Consider the following 17,500-nt stretch of genomic DNA (forward strand, 5'->3'; position numbering starts at 1 on the left):
GCTGTCAAATGATTAATCGCATCCAAACTAAAATGTTTACATAATATATGTGTGTACTGTGCATATTTATTATGTATATATATATACACACATTTATGTATATTTTTAAGAAAAAGATGTTACGTATATATATTAAATATATTTAATAATTAAATATATTATATAATTTATATGAATATATATACACATAAATACATGTAAAAAATTTCAAAATATATGCTGTATGTGTGTCTTTATTCATGCATAAATATGCACAGAACACACACTTATATTATGTAAACATTTTATTTTGGATGCGATTAATCATTTAACAGCAATAAAATACATATATATATATATATCTTTTATGCCAAAAATCATCAGGATATTAAGATCATGTTCCATGAAGATATTTAGTAAATTTCCTACCGTAAATATATCAAAACTTCATTTTTGATTAGTAATATGCATTGCTAAGAACTTCATTTGAACAACTTTAAAGGAGATTTTCTCAATATTTAGATTTTTTTGCACCCTCAGATTCCAGATTTTCTAATAGTTGTATCTCAGACAAATATTGTCCTATCATAACAAACTATACATCAATGGAGAGATTATTTATTCAGATTCAGATGATACATCTCAATTTCACAAAATACGATTGTTATGACATCACTCGCGGCCGCCGGATGCATTGTTCTCCGGTAACGGGACAGAGAGAGAGAGAGAGAGAGAGAGAGAGAGAGAGAGAGAGAGAGAGAGAGAGAGAGAGAGAGAGAGAGAGAGAGAGAGGCACTGGTGATGATGATGATGATGAAGGCTTCGGTGACCGGGATGCGGGTGTGACGGTGGGTTTGTGTCTCTGCTGAACGCTGTTTCTCTGTCTGTCGTGATTGATTCTGAACAGAATCTTTCGCGTCTTTAGTCGGTTTCTGGTTGTGTTTTGTTGTGAGCTCAGTTTACACCGGCGCCGGTGAAGCGCGTGCATGAAACAATAACAGTGCTGTATATTCCCGTCAGCGGTGATTTTACTGTAACACCGCATACTTCTGTCACGAGCGATATGATATTATGTTCTCGATTTATATTTACATATGGTCATGCAGCACGAGCTTCTCTCGGAGATGTCTGTCACCGCATCGCTTCATGTTTCTGTGATGATGGACATGTACAGTATTTACAGTAACTCGTCTCAGATGCTCTTTTGTGCCGCTCACAGCTGCGCGTGCCCGTGTGCGCGCCCCCGCTCTGATCTGGACAAAAGAGCTGCAATAATATCACATCATACCAGATTATCAAAACAAAATCAGTCTGTTTGTGTTCATTCAGGGATCTTAACCAAGCTTAAAATCGTTTTCCTCCGTTTAAACAGTTATACGAATATATATATATATATATATATATATATATATATATATATATATATAATTACACATTTTTAAAAAGGTTTGTGTATGTGTGTGTGTGTGTGTGTGTTTTGTTTTATATCATATTTGATTCATTGGGCTTTAATGTCTTATATAATCTGATTTAGTGAGAATACGGAGGAAAAACAGCTCTGTTTTATTCAGATGTGGAATTATGCTGATATTTCTTGATGAGATGTTGCTTTTGATGTAAATCAATGAGATGTTTATAACAGTTCAGCAGATACTGACATAAACTGATCTAAATATCAGCGGTCACTCTATATCTCCAGTAATATGTCTATATCTCCAGTAATGTGTCTATATCTCCAGTAATAGGGCTATATCTCCAGTAATAGGTCTATAGCTCCAGTAATATGTCTATATCTCCAGTAATATGTCTATATCTCCAGTAATGTGTCTATATCTCCAGTAATAGGGCTATATCTCCAGTAATAGGTCTATATCTCCAGTAATAGGGCTATATCTCCAGTAATAGGTCTATAGCTCCAGTAATATGTCTATATCTCCAGTAATGTGTCTATATCTCCAGTAATATGTCTATATCTCCAGTAATATGGCTATATCTCCAGTAATGTGTCTATATCTCCAGTAATGTGTCTATATCTCCAGTAATATGTCTATATCTCCAGTAATATGTCTATATCTCCAGTAATATGGCTATATCTCCAGTAATAGGTCTATATCTCCAGTAATAGGTCTATATCTCCAGTAATAGGTCTATATCTCCAGTAATATGTCTATATCTCCAGTAATGTGTCTATATCTCCAGTAATATGTCTATATCTCCAGTAATATGTCTATATCTCCAGTAATGTGTCTATATCTCCAGTAATATGTCTATATCTCCAGTAATAGGGCTATATCTCCAGTAATAGGTCTATATCTCCAGTAATATGTCTATATCTCCAGTAATAGGTCTATATCTCCAGTAATATGTCTATATCTCCAGTAATAGGTCTATATCTCCAGTAATAGGGCTATATCTCCAGTAATATGTCTATATCTCCAGTAATATGTCTATATCTCCAGTAATAGGTCTATATCTCCAGTAATATGTCTATATCTCCAGTAATATGTCTATATCTCCAGTAATAGGGCTATATCTCCAGTAATATGGCTATATCTCCAGTAATATGTCTATATCTCCAGTAATATGGCTATATCTCCAGTAATGTGTCTATATCTCCAGTAATGTGTCTATATCTCCAGTAATGTGTCTATATCTCCAGTAATATGGCTATATCTCCAGTAATATGGCTATATCTCCAGTAATATGGCTATATCTCCAGTAATGTGTCTATATCTCCAGTAATATGGCTATATCTCCAGTAATAGGTCTATATCTCCAGTAATATGGCTATATCTCCAGTAATATGGCTATATCTCCAGTAATAGGTCTATATCTCCAGTAATATGGCTATATCTCCAGTAATATGGCTATATCTCCAGTAATAGGTCTATATCTCCAGTAATATGGCTATATCTCCAGTAATAGGTCTATATCTCCAGTAATATGGCTATATCTCCAGTAATATGGCTATATCTCCAGTAATATGGCTATATCTCCAGTAATAGGTCTATATCTCCAGTAATATGGCTATATCTCCAGTAATATGGCTATATCTCCAGTAATAGGTCTATATCTCCAGTAATATGGCTATATCTCCAGTAATATGGCTATATCTCCAGTAATAGGTCTATATCTCCAGTAATATGTCTATATCTCCAGTAATAGGTCTACATCTCCAGTAATAGGTCTATATCTCCAGTAGAAAGAAGAAGAAATAAACGCTCCTCAGAAGATGTGAGATGAAGATCATTCCTCCGCTGAGGAACAGAGAAAGTAAAGCTTCTGGAAACAAACGCTCCTCAAAAGATCCTGATGATCAGATTTGAGACGCACTGATTTATCTAGAAAATGATTGATGGAGAATCAAGTAAAGCTGAGCTGCTTCAGTCCAGTAAGAGTTCATCTGGAAATATGACTGCAGTTATTCTGACCTTTACTTGATCAAAATCAGAGAAGATTTGACTCTGAAGCAGCCGCTGAACAATTACACTAAAAGAGCTTCTACTGGATAAAACACTAAACTATCAACCAGACGACAGAAGATATGAGGAGATTGAGCGTTTCTGCACTGCAAAAAATGATTTTCTACCTTAGTATTTTTCTTTTTTTCTTGTATAAATGTTTACAAATTCTTGAATCAGGATGCTTAAGATATTAAGTCTTGTTTTCTGAAAATATTATCTAAATGTTGTTACTTTTTGCTTAAAACAAGCAAAAATATCTGCCAATGGGTAAGAGAAATAATCTTAATTCAAAGGCTAAACAAGATAATTTTTCTTGCCTCATTGGCAGATATTTTTCCTTGTTTTAAGCAAAAACAAACTATTTTATTTTAAATATTTTTTTGCACTGTGATAATAATAATAATATTTTTTTTTTAGTATAGTGCCTTTAAAAGGGTACTTTCTCAAAGCGCTTTACAACACAAGCAAACACAACAATCCAAAGAAAAAACAAAAAATACAGAATAACAATCAGTTAAAAGCAAGACAGAAATAAAAAGTTCTAAGTAGGGCTGTGTATCGGCAAGAATCTGGCGATGCGATACGTATCACGATACAGGGGTTGCGATACGATATATTGCGATACGATATATTGCGATACGATATATTACGATACGATATACTGCGATACAATATACTGCGATACGTATCACGATACAGGGGTTGCGATACGATATATTGCCATACAATATACTGTGATACGATATACTGCGATACGATATACTGCGATACGGTATATTGCGATACGATATATTGCCATACGATATATTGCCATACGATATACTGCGATACGATATATTGCCATACGATATATTGCCATACGGTATATTGCGATACGATATATTGCCATACGATATGCTGCGATACGATATACTGCGATACGATATACTGCGATACGATATACGGCGATACGATATACTGCGATACGGTATATTGCGATACGATATATTGCCATACGATATATTGCCATACGATATGCTGCGATACGATATACTGTGATACGATATACTGCGATACGATATACTGCGATACGGTATATTGCGATACGATATATTGCCATACGATATATTGCCATACGATATATTGCCATACGATATACTGCGATACGATATATTGCCATACGGTATATTGCGATACGATATATTGCCATACGATATGCTGCGATACGATATACTGCGATACGATATACTGTGATACGATATACTGCGATACGATATACTGCGATACGGTATATTGCGATACGATATATTGCCATACGATATATTGCCATACGATATATTGCCATACGATATATTGCCATACGGTATACTGCGATACGATATATTGCCATACGATATATTGCCATACGGTATATTGCGATACGATATATTGCCATACGATATGCTGCGATACGATATACTGTGATACGATATACTGCAATACGGTATATTGCGATACGATATATTGCCATACGGTATATTGCGATACGATATATTGCCATACGATATATTGCCATACGATATACTGCGATACGATATATTGCCATACGATATATTGCCATACGATATGCTGCGATACGATATACTGTGATACGATATACTGCAATACGGTATATTGCGATACGATATATTGCCATACGATATATTGCCATACGGTATATTGCGATACGATATATTGCCATACGATATGCTGCGATACGATATACTGCGATACGATATACTGCGATACGGTATATTGCCATACGATATATTGCCATACGATATACTGCGATATGATATACTGCAATACGTATCACGATACAGGGGTTGCGATACGATATACTGCGATACGATATACTGCGATACGATATACTGCGATACGATATATTGCGATACTGTAAGCAAGGCGATATATTGGGATATTTCTTATTTTAGGAATAGGATATATTTTTAGGAAAGCTGTCATTAAAAACACACCACAATATGCAAACCTTAGCAATAAATAAATAAAAATAGTTTAACCAGAACACACTGGGATCTGCGTTTGCAATAATCAGTCCCTGTAACATTCAACATTACTGAAGCACTTGTTGTGCAGTACGAGTAAAAGGCAAATATTCAAGCGCTTGCAGGATTCTTTAGTTAAATGTATGTATAAAATGTATTTTATAAAAAAGACCATATATATTTTTAGACCCTGCTTTAAAGGTTCACAGTTTAAGTTTATAATTGTAATTTACAATATCATAACATTTTGATCTGAACAAAAAATGACATCTGCTTAATATCAATGAAAAATAAAGCGCTTGCAGGATTTCTAAAGAAAACATAACAATTGTAAAACAATCAAATAAATACAGATGTTAAACATTCTCAGAACCTTTCAACTTGGATTTCACCGGTTTTTCAGTTTGTGTTTATGTTCCGCGTGGAATCTCCGAGACTGTGACGCGAGCACCGCTCCAGCTGCACAAAACACCCCCGACACGAGAGAAAAGCTGCAGCTGCACGCGGTGGAACCTAGATGGCGCTCACGCTGCGGTCCCGGGGCGGACATTACCACAAAAGCCCAAATGACGCCACACTTCAGCTTTGAACACCGAAACGAGAACTGGAACAGTTCTTTCATCCTCCATTACTGGCAGCGAACTATATTAACGCTAACATTAGTGGCGTGCTCTAATGCTAGTATATCGCTGTTTAAATTCAGAGATGAAGACCGCTCTCTAGCAGTCGGGATATGAACTCAAAACGAAACACATACTGCCATGAATCCTCTATGATTTTTTTTAAAAATATCGATATTCTGTTTTTGAGAATCGATACAGTATCGCCAAACAAAATATCGCGATACTCACGTGTATCCATATTTTCTTACACCCCTAGTTCTAAGACGAGATTTAAAAATACCTAACGAATTTGCTTCCCTGGCCCCTGACAGAACTCTGGCTGCTGAATTTTGTAATACAAGATTTTGAGACTCCAATAAGAAGGGCGTTACAATAGTCTAGACGAGAAAAGACAAAATAATGAATTAACCTTTCAGCAACAGAGAAAGACAGCAGAGGTTGTAACCGAGCAATATTTCTGAGATGAAAGAACGAGGTCTTAACAGTGTTCAGCAAGAAAGGCTCAAACAACAAACTGGAATAAAAAATAACGGCCAGATTTTTTTATTTACTTTGTAGAGCAACACCATCAACAGACAGAGCTAAAGATCCAGCCTTACGAAGTTTACGGGGCGAGCCGAGAAGCAAAACTTCTGTTTTGAAACTATTCAAACACAAGAAATTGTCAGACATCCACAACTTAATCTCAGAGAGACAGTGTCAGAGATGGAAAATATTCACATCTTAGAGTGGATGTAAATCTGCGTATCGTCAGCATAAAAATTATAGTTAAGTTTGCGAGATCTTAACAATTGGCCAAGAGGAAACATATAGATGCTGAAAAGCAAGGGACCGAGTAATGAGCCCTGAGGGACACCAGTACTAACAGGACCGACCTCTGATCTGTGACCATCCATAACCAAAACAAAGTGACTACGGTCAGTTAAATTGGATCTGAACCAGTCCAGAGCAGTCTCTGTCACCCCAAAGACCGGTTCAAGTCAGCTGAGTAATACTGTATGGTCGACAGTATCAGAAGCTGCACTGAGGTCCAGAAGGATGAGGGTTGACACTGATCCAGAGTCAGATGCTAATAACAAGTCATCAGTAACTTTGAACAAGGCTGTCTCAGTACTGTGCAGTTCCTGAAACCCAGACTGATATGACTCAAAAACATGATGAAACGTTCCAGCCTGATCCCTCTTTGTGTGTGTGTGTGTATCTCTGTGTGTGTGTATGTGTGTGTATGTGTATATATCTGTTTGTGTTTGTGTGTGTATGTGTGTATATCTCTTTGTGTTTGTGTGTGTGTGTGTGTGTGTGTGTGTGTGTCTGTGTGTATATCTCTTTGTGTGTGTGTGTGTGTATCTCTGTGTATCTGTGTGTGTGTGTGTATCTCTGTGTGTGTGTGTGTGTGTGTGTGTGTATCTCTTTGTGTGTGTGTGTGCAGGTGTTGAGTGAGTGTCGGGGACAGCATGGCTCCTCGGCCGTCCTCAGGAGAATTATGGGGGCTTCACCTGATGCCTCCTCGGATCCTGGTGGACTGTTGTCTGCCGAACGGGATCCTGGTGAGTCTGGAGTGTCTGAGAGAAGCTCCGCTGACCAGCATCAAGCAGCAGCTCTTCAGCGAGGCCCGCAAATACCCGCTCTACCACCTGCTGCAGGTACACACACACACACACACATGTTTGTTTTTGTGAAAAGTGGGTTCATCCCATAGGCGTAATGGTTTTTATACTGTACAAACTGTATGTGCTATTGACCTACACCTAAACTTAGCCCTCACAGGAGACTGTGCATTTTTGCAATTTAAAAAAAACTTTGTTTAGTTTATTTTTAAACCCGTTTAACAAATGAGGACGTCCCCAAAGGGAGGTTTTTGGAGATTTTGTCAGGTTTACCTCACTTTTGGGTACAAATTTGTCCCCAAAATATGGTTAAGTAGGTACACACACACACACACACACACACACACTCACAAACACACACACACACACACACATGTTGGTTTTGCTATATTTGAGAGGACTCTCATAGGCGTAATGGTTTTTATACTGAACAAACTGTATGTGCTATTACCCTACACCAACCCTACACCTAAACTTAGCCCTCACAGGAGACTTTGTGCATTTTTACATTTTAAGATAAACTTCATTTAGTATTTTTAATAATTTATTTCCCTTGTGAGGACCGGCCAAATGTCCTCACAAAGTCAAAAATCTCAGGCTTTACTATCCTTGTGGGGACATCTGGTCCTCACAAGTATAGCTAAACACGTACACACAAACACACACACACACACACACACACACACACACACACACACACACACTCACACGCACGCACTTACACACAGACACACACACACACACACACACACACACACACACACACACACACACACACACACTCACAAACACACACACACACACACACACACACACACAACACACACACACACACACACACACACACACACACACACACACACACTCGCACGCACGCACTTACACACAGACACACACACACACACACACACACACACACACAAACACACACACTCGCACGCACGCACTTACACACACACACACACACACACACCGTACTTCATTATACTACACCTGTTCTAACTTCTGCACATTGCTTACCTCTTTATCTTAGGATTGATTTTACGATTTCTTTCTTGACATATGTGTCCCTGCAGCACAAAAGCAGTCATGAGTAACACAGGTATATCTGTAGCAATAGCCAACGATACATTGTATGAATCAAAATTATACATTTCTCTTTTATGACAAAAATCATTAGGATATTAAGATCATGTTCCATGAAGATATTTAGTAAATTTCCTACCATAAATATATCAAAACTTCATTTTTGATTAGTAATATGCATTGCTAAGAACTTCATTTGAACAACTTTAAAGGAGATTTTCTCAATATTTAGATTTTTTTGCTCCCTCAGATTCCAGATTTTCTAATAGTTGTATCTCAGCCAAATATTGTCCGATCATAACAAACCATACATCAATGGAAAGATTATTTATTCAGTTTACAGATGATGCATAAATATCAATTTCAACAAATTGCCCCTTATGACTGGTTTTGTGGGTCATGTAGACTATAAATAAAATGTTCCTAACTTGCTCTCGTGCCGCAGGAGGAGTCCTGCTACATCTTCGTGGGAGTGACGCAGGAGGCCGAGCGCGAGGAGTTCTACGACGAGACGCGGCGTCTGTGTGACCTGCGGCTCTTTCATCCCATCCTCAAAGTCATCGAGCCGCTGGGGAACAGAGAGGAGAAGATCCTCAACAGAGAGATCGGTCAGTGTGTGTCGTGATTACCAATCGTACAGGGTTTCAACAAGCAAAGACTATTTAATGAATGAATCGAATGGAAGTCAATATCAGTGTTGGGGAGAGTTACTTTTAAAAGTAATGCATTACAATATTGCGTTACTCTATAAAAAAGTAACTTGCGTTATTTAGTTACTTTTTATGTAAAGTAATTACTTTTTTTTTAGTACTTTTTAAATCTGGACTGGGCTTGATTGTTTGTTTTACTATAAAAAAAGGTCTATTTTTGGCAAATATAAAGCCCCTTAACACCAAAAGTGAAATGAATACGCCTCAGGCTGAAATAAAGAAAGCTCAACACTTTTGATCAGCAATAAAAAAACAAGACAAAAAACCCACAAATGTAATGTTTATCTAAAGTAATTTTTGCTTATTTGTTGAATTTGTCAGCAGCAAAGACACTGGTTAATAAAGTGGGATTAAATACATAAAGCATATTTGTGTTATTTAACATCATTAATTATTGCAGGTTTGTATAATATTCTAAGTTTGCATTTGACTGTTTTTTTTTATTTTGAGGAACACTGAATGTGTTTTAGTCTAGAACTACAGTAAGATCGTGTTGTTTTCTGCGGATGTGAAAAACACCAAACATGAAACCCGATCTGAATTTTTTATGGCGGATGAAAGTTTCGGAGGCAGTGTGTAAATGTGAATGACACAACCTGAGGTCATATTAAATTTCAGACTCAGTGTGCAAAGACCTTAAATGTCTTGCATTAGGAACACTTCAGTATTTGAAAATACAACTTCAACAGATCTCAGTCTCAAAGAAATGATTACTGTCTTGTTTTCCAGAGCAAATGTCTAAAGATAAAGACACATTTACTGGAGACGCAAAATGACTGGTTTTCAAGAATCCCATTAAAATGAAGTGATTTTATTATTAAAACAAGAACAAATATCTGTTTTTATAATTGATTTGAATAACTTGAATTGTGCATCAAGCACTAGGAAAACACAAGTATCGGATTACATTTACATTTCTTCATTTAGCTGACGCTTTTATCCAAAGCGACTTACAATTGCTATATATGTCAGAGGTCGCACGCCTCTGGAGCAACTAGGGGTTAAGTGTCTTGCTCAGGGACACATTGGTGTCTCACAGTGGATTCGAACCCGGGTCTCTCACACCAAAGGCATGTGTCTTATCCACTGCGCCATCACCACCCGATTGGGACGCTGTATCAGCAGACATGCAATATTCAGTGACTCATGGGCACAAAAAAAAAAAGGAAAACACGACAAATAGGGTAAATAGGAATGTGAAGTCGACCGCTTGAGTTTGTCAAGCCCATTATCACAAGCGGGACTGATAATTTTGTGATAGCAGCTAAGGCACAACGAGGCCAGCTGTTGCTATTTTTATCGCATCTTTTTAATTCATAATCATTTATTATGCACAGTACAAACATATGCATGACTTTTAAACAGACTGTGTTTTCTGTAAAGATAACAGGCTTGTACTAATAGTGGAATGTTTATTTGTATGCCGGAGCCTGAGCTGTTGAAGCTCCGCCCTCTTCTGAAAAGGGGGGGCGGAGCATCAGCTCATTTGCATTTAAAGGGACACACACAAAAACGGCATGTTTTGGCTCACACCCAAATGAGCTGGCAAAAATGGCAATTTTAACATGCTATAAAAAAATGTTTGCTAAAACTTCACATACAAACTCTTTACATACAAGACTTTACATCTTTTATATCATGTGTGTGTGTGTATGTGTGTGTGTCTCTCTGTGTGTGTGTGTTTCTTTGTGTCTCTCTGTGTGTGTGTGTCTCTGTGTCTGTGTGTTTCTTTGTGTCTCTCTGTGTGTGTATGTGTGTGTGTGTGTGTGCCTGTCTCTGTGTGTGTATGTGTGTGTGTGTGTGTGTGTGTGTGCCTGTCTCTGTGTGTGTGTGTGTGTGTGTGTGTCTCTCTGTGTGTGCCTGTCTCTGTGTGTATATGTGTGTCTGTGTGTGTGTGTATATGTGTGTCTGTGTGTGTGTGTGTCTCTGTGTGTGTGTTTCTTTGTGTCTCTCTGTGTGTGTATGTGTGTTTGTGTGTGCCTGTCTCTGTGTGTGTATGTGTGTGTGTGTGTGTGTGCCTGTCTCTGTGTGTCTGTGTCTCTCTGTGTGTGTGTGCGTGTCTCTATGTGTGTGCGCGTGTCTCTATGTGTGTGTGTGTCTCTATGTGTGTGCGTGTCTCTATGTGTGTGTGTGTGTGTGTGTGTGCTCAGGTTTTGCCATAGGCATGCCGATCTGTGAGTTTGAGCTGGTGAAGGACCCGGAGGTGCAGGACTTCCGCAGGAACATTCTGAGTGTGTGCAGGGAGGCGGTGGAGGAGCGCGAGGGAGGAGGTGCACACACTCAGGCGCTCTACGTCTATCCTCCCAACGTGGAGTCCTCCACAGATCTGCCGCAGCACATCTACAGCAAACTTGACAAAGGTACGTCTGACCGATTCATCGTGAAAAGATCGCCATCTCGATTCAAACACTCATGCGATCCCATTTCTAAACGACAGTGATTCGCTGGTGTCTATTAAACCTCTGACAAACTCAATTCTGCGTTCTTACCATGTTTAGGTCAGAAACAGCTACACAAGCAGTCTTTTCATCTACGCAGTATTATTTCTGTCTAACAGTCATTCAGATTATCTCAGAAATACTGGGATGAAAGAGTATAGTTCAGATTTAAACTGATGTCTGTGGTAACGATCAAAATAGAGCAAATCTCCTTCTGAGAGTAACTGGAGCTTCAAATAAAGCTTGTGTCGATTGCATTGTTTCGCCAGTAGGTGGAGACAAGTGACTGTTAAAAATGTGTTTGTCATTGAATCATTCATTCAACAGATGCATTATAAAACACTGATTCATCCAGTAATTAAACAAGTGAAGTCACTGAATCATTCATTCAAACCACTTTTTCATCATTTTAATATTAAATATATTGTATTTTAAATACATACGTATATATTAAAATGTTCAATAATTCATTCACATTCATTAAACATGATTTTCTACCTAGTATTTTTGTCTTGTTTTCTAGTATAAATATCTACAAATTCTGGAGTTAAGATGCAGTAAAATGACTTAAGATATTTTGTCTTGTTTTCTGAAAATATTGCTTAAAACAAGCAAAAATATCTGCCAATGGTGTAAGAAAAATAGTCTTGTTTAGCCTTTGATTTAAGATTATTTCTCTTACCCCATTGGCAGATATTTTTGCTTGTTTTAAGCAATATTTTCAGAAAACAAGACATAATATCTTAAGTCATTTTACTTGTCAAGTAAATGCATCTTATTTCCAGAATGTTTAGATATTTATACTAGAAAACAAGACAAAAATACTAAGGAAGAAAATTATTTTTTCCAAGTGTTTAAATAGACTGCAGCAATAATATTTTGTCACATTATTTTGTTTAGTTCAGAGTCGTGATCTGGTGATTCTCAGTTTATCCAGATTGGTGCAGGTCTGCGTCTGCGTCACCCGTCTGCGTCCGTCTGTCTCTCTGCAGGCCGTCTGATCGTCACCATCTGGGTGATCGTGTCCCCGTCCAACTCCAAGCAGAAGTACACGCTGAAGATCGCGCACGACTGTCTGCCGGAGCAGCTGATTGCAGAGGCCATCCGCAAGAAGACGCGCAGCATGCATCTGTCTGCGCAGCAGCTGCGGCTCTGTGTGCAGGAGTACCAGGGCCAGTACATGCTCAAAGTGTGCGGCTGCGACGAGTATCTGCTGGAGAAACACCCCCTCAGCCAGTACAAGGTGCCAGTCTGGGCCGTGTTCAATTCAATTCAAGTCAAGTTTATTTGTATAGCGCTTTTTACGATGCAAATTGTTGCAAAGCAGCTCTACAGGAAATGAAGTTTCTACAATATATTTATATATTGCAGAACCTTAATATATTTAGCTTATGGCAATATTAGGTAATTCTGTATGCTGTCTGAGCGTTGGCATCCTCTGAGGTCCTCTGAGGGGTTGGCATCATCTTTTCTCAGGTGTTCGGTCATCTCAGATCATTTAAGGGTTGGATCCAGACTGAAGCTTCTGTAATTCCTAGTTACCACGGGATGTTAATCAACAGAGAAACAAATAGAGACATAATTAGCGTAGCTGCTGTTCCATCTAAGCAAAAATTATTTGTTCAACCCAAGCTAAAGAATAATAATAATGTACATTTGATCAGATATAACTGCAGTACAAGATTATAAGATGCATTATGTGAATGCTTGGCTAAAGAGATGTGTCTTTAATCTAGATTTAAACAGAGAGAGTGTGTCTGAACCCCGAATGTTATCAGGAAGGCTATTCCAGAGTTTGGGAGCCAAATGTGAAAAAGCTCTACCTCCTTTAGTGGACTTTGCTATCCTAGGTACTACCAAAAGTCCAGAGTTTTGTGACCTTAGGGAGCGGGTTGGATTGTAGCGTGGTAGAAGACAAGTTAGGTATGCAGGAGCTAAACCATTTAGGGCCTTATAGGCAAGTAATAATATTTTGTAAATGATACAGAACTGAATAGGTAGCCAGTGCAGAGACTGTAAAATTGGAGTAATATGATCATATTTTCTTGACCTGGTAAGAACTCTAGCCGCTGCATTTTGGACTATCTGTAGCTTGTTTATTGAAGATGCAGGACAAGCAGCTAGCAGTGCATTACAATAATCCAGTCTAGAGGTCATGAATGCATGGACTAGCTTTTCTGCATCAGAAACAGGTAGCATGTTTCGAAGCTTGGCAATGTTTCTAAGATGGAAGAATGCTGTTTTTGTAACATGGGAAATATGATTTTCAAAGGACAAGTTGCTGTCTAATATAACACCCAGATTTCTGACTTTAGAGGACGTGACAGTGCATCCGTCTAGTTGCAAATTGTAATCCAAGAGAGAATATCTCTGTCTAATCTGAATTTAATAGGAGGAAATTATTGGTCATCCAATCTTTTACATTTTTTACACAATCTATTAGCTTAGATAGTTGAGAAGTTTCATCTGGTCTTGTTGAGATATATAGTTGAGTATATATATAGTATATATCACACTTGCTGTCTTTTTTGACAAGAAAAAGTTGCGCTTTTTTAGTCAAATAAAAACCTGGCAGTGTTTTGGTTACAAATATGTCTTTTGTTGCTATAGCAACAGCTGCAACAGTAACGCTAGCCTAGCGTGTGCTGCAGAAATGTCGGGAAAGTTGGCTCTTGCGTTGGCTTTTGAAGTTAAGAGGAGAGGAATATATTATATGTCACAACGACATTTGTGTGTTCATGACATTATCCGGGGAAGGAAACAGTGTGGTGCTCCGGTTGGATGATGCACGGTTTGCAGCATATTTTAGACTGCTCTGAAACTAGTACGATCTTCTACCGGCTACCTTCTCCATTTTTCTTGCTGTTTTTGTTGTTATGTAAACGACATGCCGCTCACTTGTCATTGGTCAGCTGTCAAAAAGGCGCTTGGCGAAGGGCGTTTTTTTCCAGAAAAGTTGAACTTTTTTTCAACTTGAGAAGATGTTCTGAGCTGCAGAAAAAGACGTTTAAAAAAGTGCTCAGGTCGTTTTTGAAACACGGTTTACTCCATAGGATTATAATGTAAAACAGACGCTGGCAGCTTCAAAAAAAGACACCAAGTGTGAACATAGCCTTATTCTGCTCCAAATTTATATTCACAGTCATTTGAGGAGTACGTTTGGAATCAGAATTATTGCATTTTCACGTAAGAACAAATGAAGAGAACATCTCAATGGAGAAAAGCCAACGCTTTCTGGAGTTTTCAGGTCGTCAGTGCTTTTATCTCAGTGTAGAGAAAACATGTGAATGTTGCCACTTTGGGAGGATTGAGTTAAAAACTGAGCAGAAAATGCATTCATTTAAATGAAAAGCTCTCATTTATGGAAGCCCGTTTCTGCCACTGAATAAAAAATAAAAAAAGGTAAACTTTTCATCTCACATTTCTGACTTTTATCTTGCAATTGAAAGTTTATATCTCGCAATTCTGAGAAAAAAAGTCAGAATTGTGAGATTAAAAAAAATCACAATGACCTATTTTGATTGTTTTATTGAGTGGCAGAAAATGGGCTTCCATACTAATAGGGGATAAAAGTCTTAATATCTGACAAACACATGCATGAGGAGGCTTGTTACCGGTGCAAGATAATGCAAATGTCCAGAAAAAAAAACTCAGAGTAAACCACCAGTGGGCCAATATTGTACACAATTATGCTTAAACATCTGAGAGAAGCAATAATTACGATCACATTTAAAATACAATTTATTGTGCAGCTGTAGTTGTTCTCAGTGTTGTTATGACCTGCCATGACGTCTTCTCTGACCTTCAAAGTGATAGTTCACCCAAAAATGAAAATTCTGTCATGATTTACTCTCCCTCGTGTCGTTGCAAACCTGTACGAGTTTCTTTCTTCTGCTAAACACAAAAGAAGATATTATTAAGAATGTTGGTAACCAAACAGTTGCTGGCAGCCATTGACTTCCATCATATTTTCTCCATACTATGGAAGTCAGTGGCTACCGTCAACTGTTTGGTTACCAACATTCTTAATAATATCTTCTTTTGTGTTGCTCATACAGGTCGGGTGAGTAAACGATGACAGAATTTTCATTTTTGGGTGCACTACCCCTTTAAGCTCACAGTACGCTTGGGCTTTTTGTGCATTTCATCATAATCTTAGTATGTGTGCCCTATTTCTGAACATGCATACTCTCAGCTCATGCATGCACCTCGATTTTTTAGTGTTAATTATTTTGTCCACAAGGTGGCGACACTGATCTGAGCCATTCATTCACAGTCAACGTTGACCAGGCGGTTCTAAGAGTCTTTCTAGTGCACTTGTGGCACTGTGGGATTCTTGTCTTAAAGGAACACCTGACTCAAATATTTACTCACCCTCATGTTGATCCAAACCCGAGAGAGATTCTTCCTGGTTGATGACTGTCTGTGGTCATACAGTTTTTTTTAAATTGCTGAGACACTAAAAGTGATACTTGAAGCCCACTTCGTGGAACCCTTCACTCGTGAACCTAACCTTTAGTCTGCAGAACTACAAGCACATTACATGCTTTAAACTCAGTTTGATATTCTAAAACATACTGTTTGCCAAACTCTAAACACATTTGTCTACATTACACACATCACTTGAAACTAACAGCTCTTTTGTTTAATTTGGGAAACACTGCTATTCTAAAGCCACACTCATGATGAGCTACACACAGAGATCATGTGTGAAAGCACTTATACATCATGTGTTCACTTAGTAATCAAAACTCAGTGTTTTGAGAAAGAATTATTTTTTTTACCCCACTTGCTTGTATTTATATATGAATTTAGATATTTATATATGCATATACATAATTTCAAAAACAGTGTATAAGCATTTTGAAAAATCTGTGATGAAGGTCCGGTGAGTGGACCACAGGCTGAGGTTGAGTGTGTGTGTGTGTGTGTGTGTGTGTGCAGTACATCAGGAGCTGCATCACGCTGGGCCGGCTGCCTCATCTCATGCTGGTCAGTAAGGACAGTCTGTACAGTCAGCTGCCCTCCAGCGGCTTCATGGCTCCATCGTACAGCCGGCGCACGCCTCAGCCCAGCCCCTGCCCCAGCGGAGCCGACCCCGGGGCCCCGCGCTCCCTCTGGGCCTTCAACGCACACCTGAGAGTCCGGCTGCTGTGTGCCACCTACGTCAACGTCAACATCAGAGACATCGACAAGGTGAGATACACACACACTGAGATAGAGACAGTGAGAGAGACGCGCCAGTCATTCATCTGTGTGTGTGTGTGTGTGTGACAGATCTACGTCAGGACAGGAATATATCACGGAGGAGAACCACTGTGTGACAACGTCAACACACAGAGAGTGCCCTGCTCCAACCCGAGGTAACACACACACACACACACACACGTTTGTTTTTGTGAAAAGTGGGTTCATCCCATAGGCGTAATGGTTCTTATACTGTATGTGCTATTGCCCTACACCTACCCTACACCTAAACTTAGCATTTTTACAATTTCAAATAAACTTTGTTTAGTTTATTTTTAAACCCGTTTTACAAATGAGGACGTCCCCAAAGGGAGATTTTTGGAGATTTTGTCAGGTTTACCTC

The 17,500-nt window shown here is 38.5% G+C and overlaps 1 protein-coding gene across 1 annotated transcript in view; it reads left to right on the forward strand.

Annotated features, from left to right (window-relative positions):
* The window catches only part of LOC306859229 (phosphatidylinositol 4,5-bisphosphate 3-kinase catalytic subunit alpha isoform-like), a 39,404-nt gene that overhangs the window by 1,002 nt on the left and 20,902 nt on the right, over positions 1-17,500 (forward strand). The window contains exons 2-7 of the mRNA XM_079400148.1: positions 7,499-7,712; positions 9,208-9,370; positions 11,623-11,832; positions 12,903-13,153; positions 16,855-17,106; positions 17,188-17,273. Coding sequence (XP_079256274.1) covers positions 7,524-7,712; positions 9,208-9,370; positions 11,623-11,832; positions 12,903-13,153; positions 16,855-17,106; positions 17,188-17,273 — 1,151 coding nt within the window. The 5' untranslated portion in view covers positions 7,499-7,523. The remainder of the gene's footprint in view (positions 1-7,498; positions 7,713-9,207; positions 9,371-11,622; positions 11,833-12,902; positions 13,154-16,854; positions 17,107-17,187; positions 17,274-17,500) is intronic.

Source organism: Barbus barbus (genome assembly GCF_936440315.1).
Source record: "Barbus barbus genome assembly, chromosome: 40".
NCBI classification, from domain to species: Eukaryota; Metazoa; Chordata; class Actinopteri; order Cypriniformes; family Cyprinidae; genus Barbus; species Barbus barbus.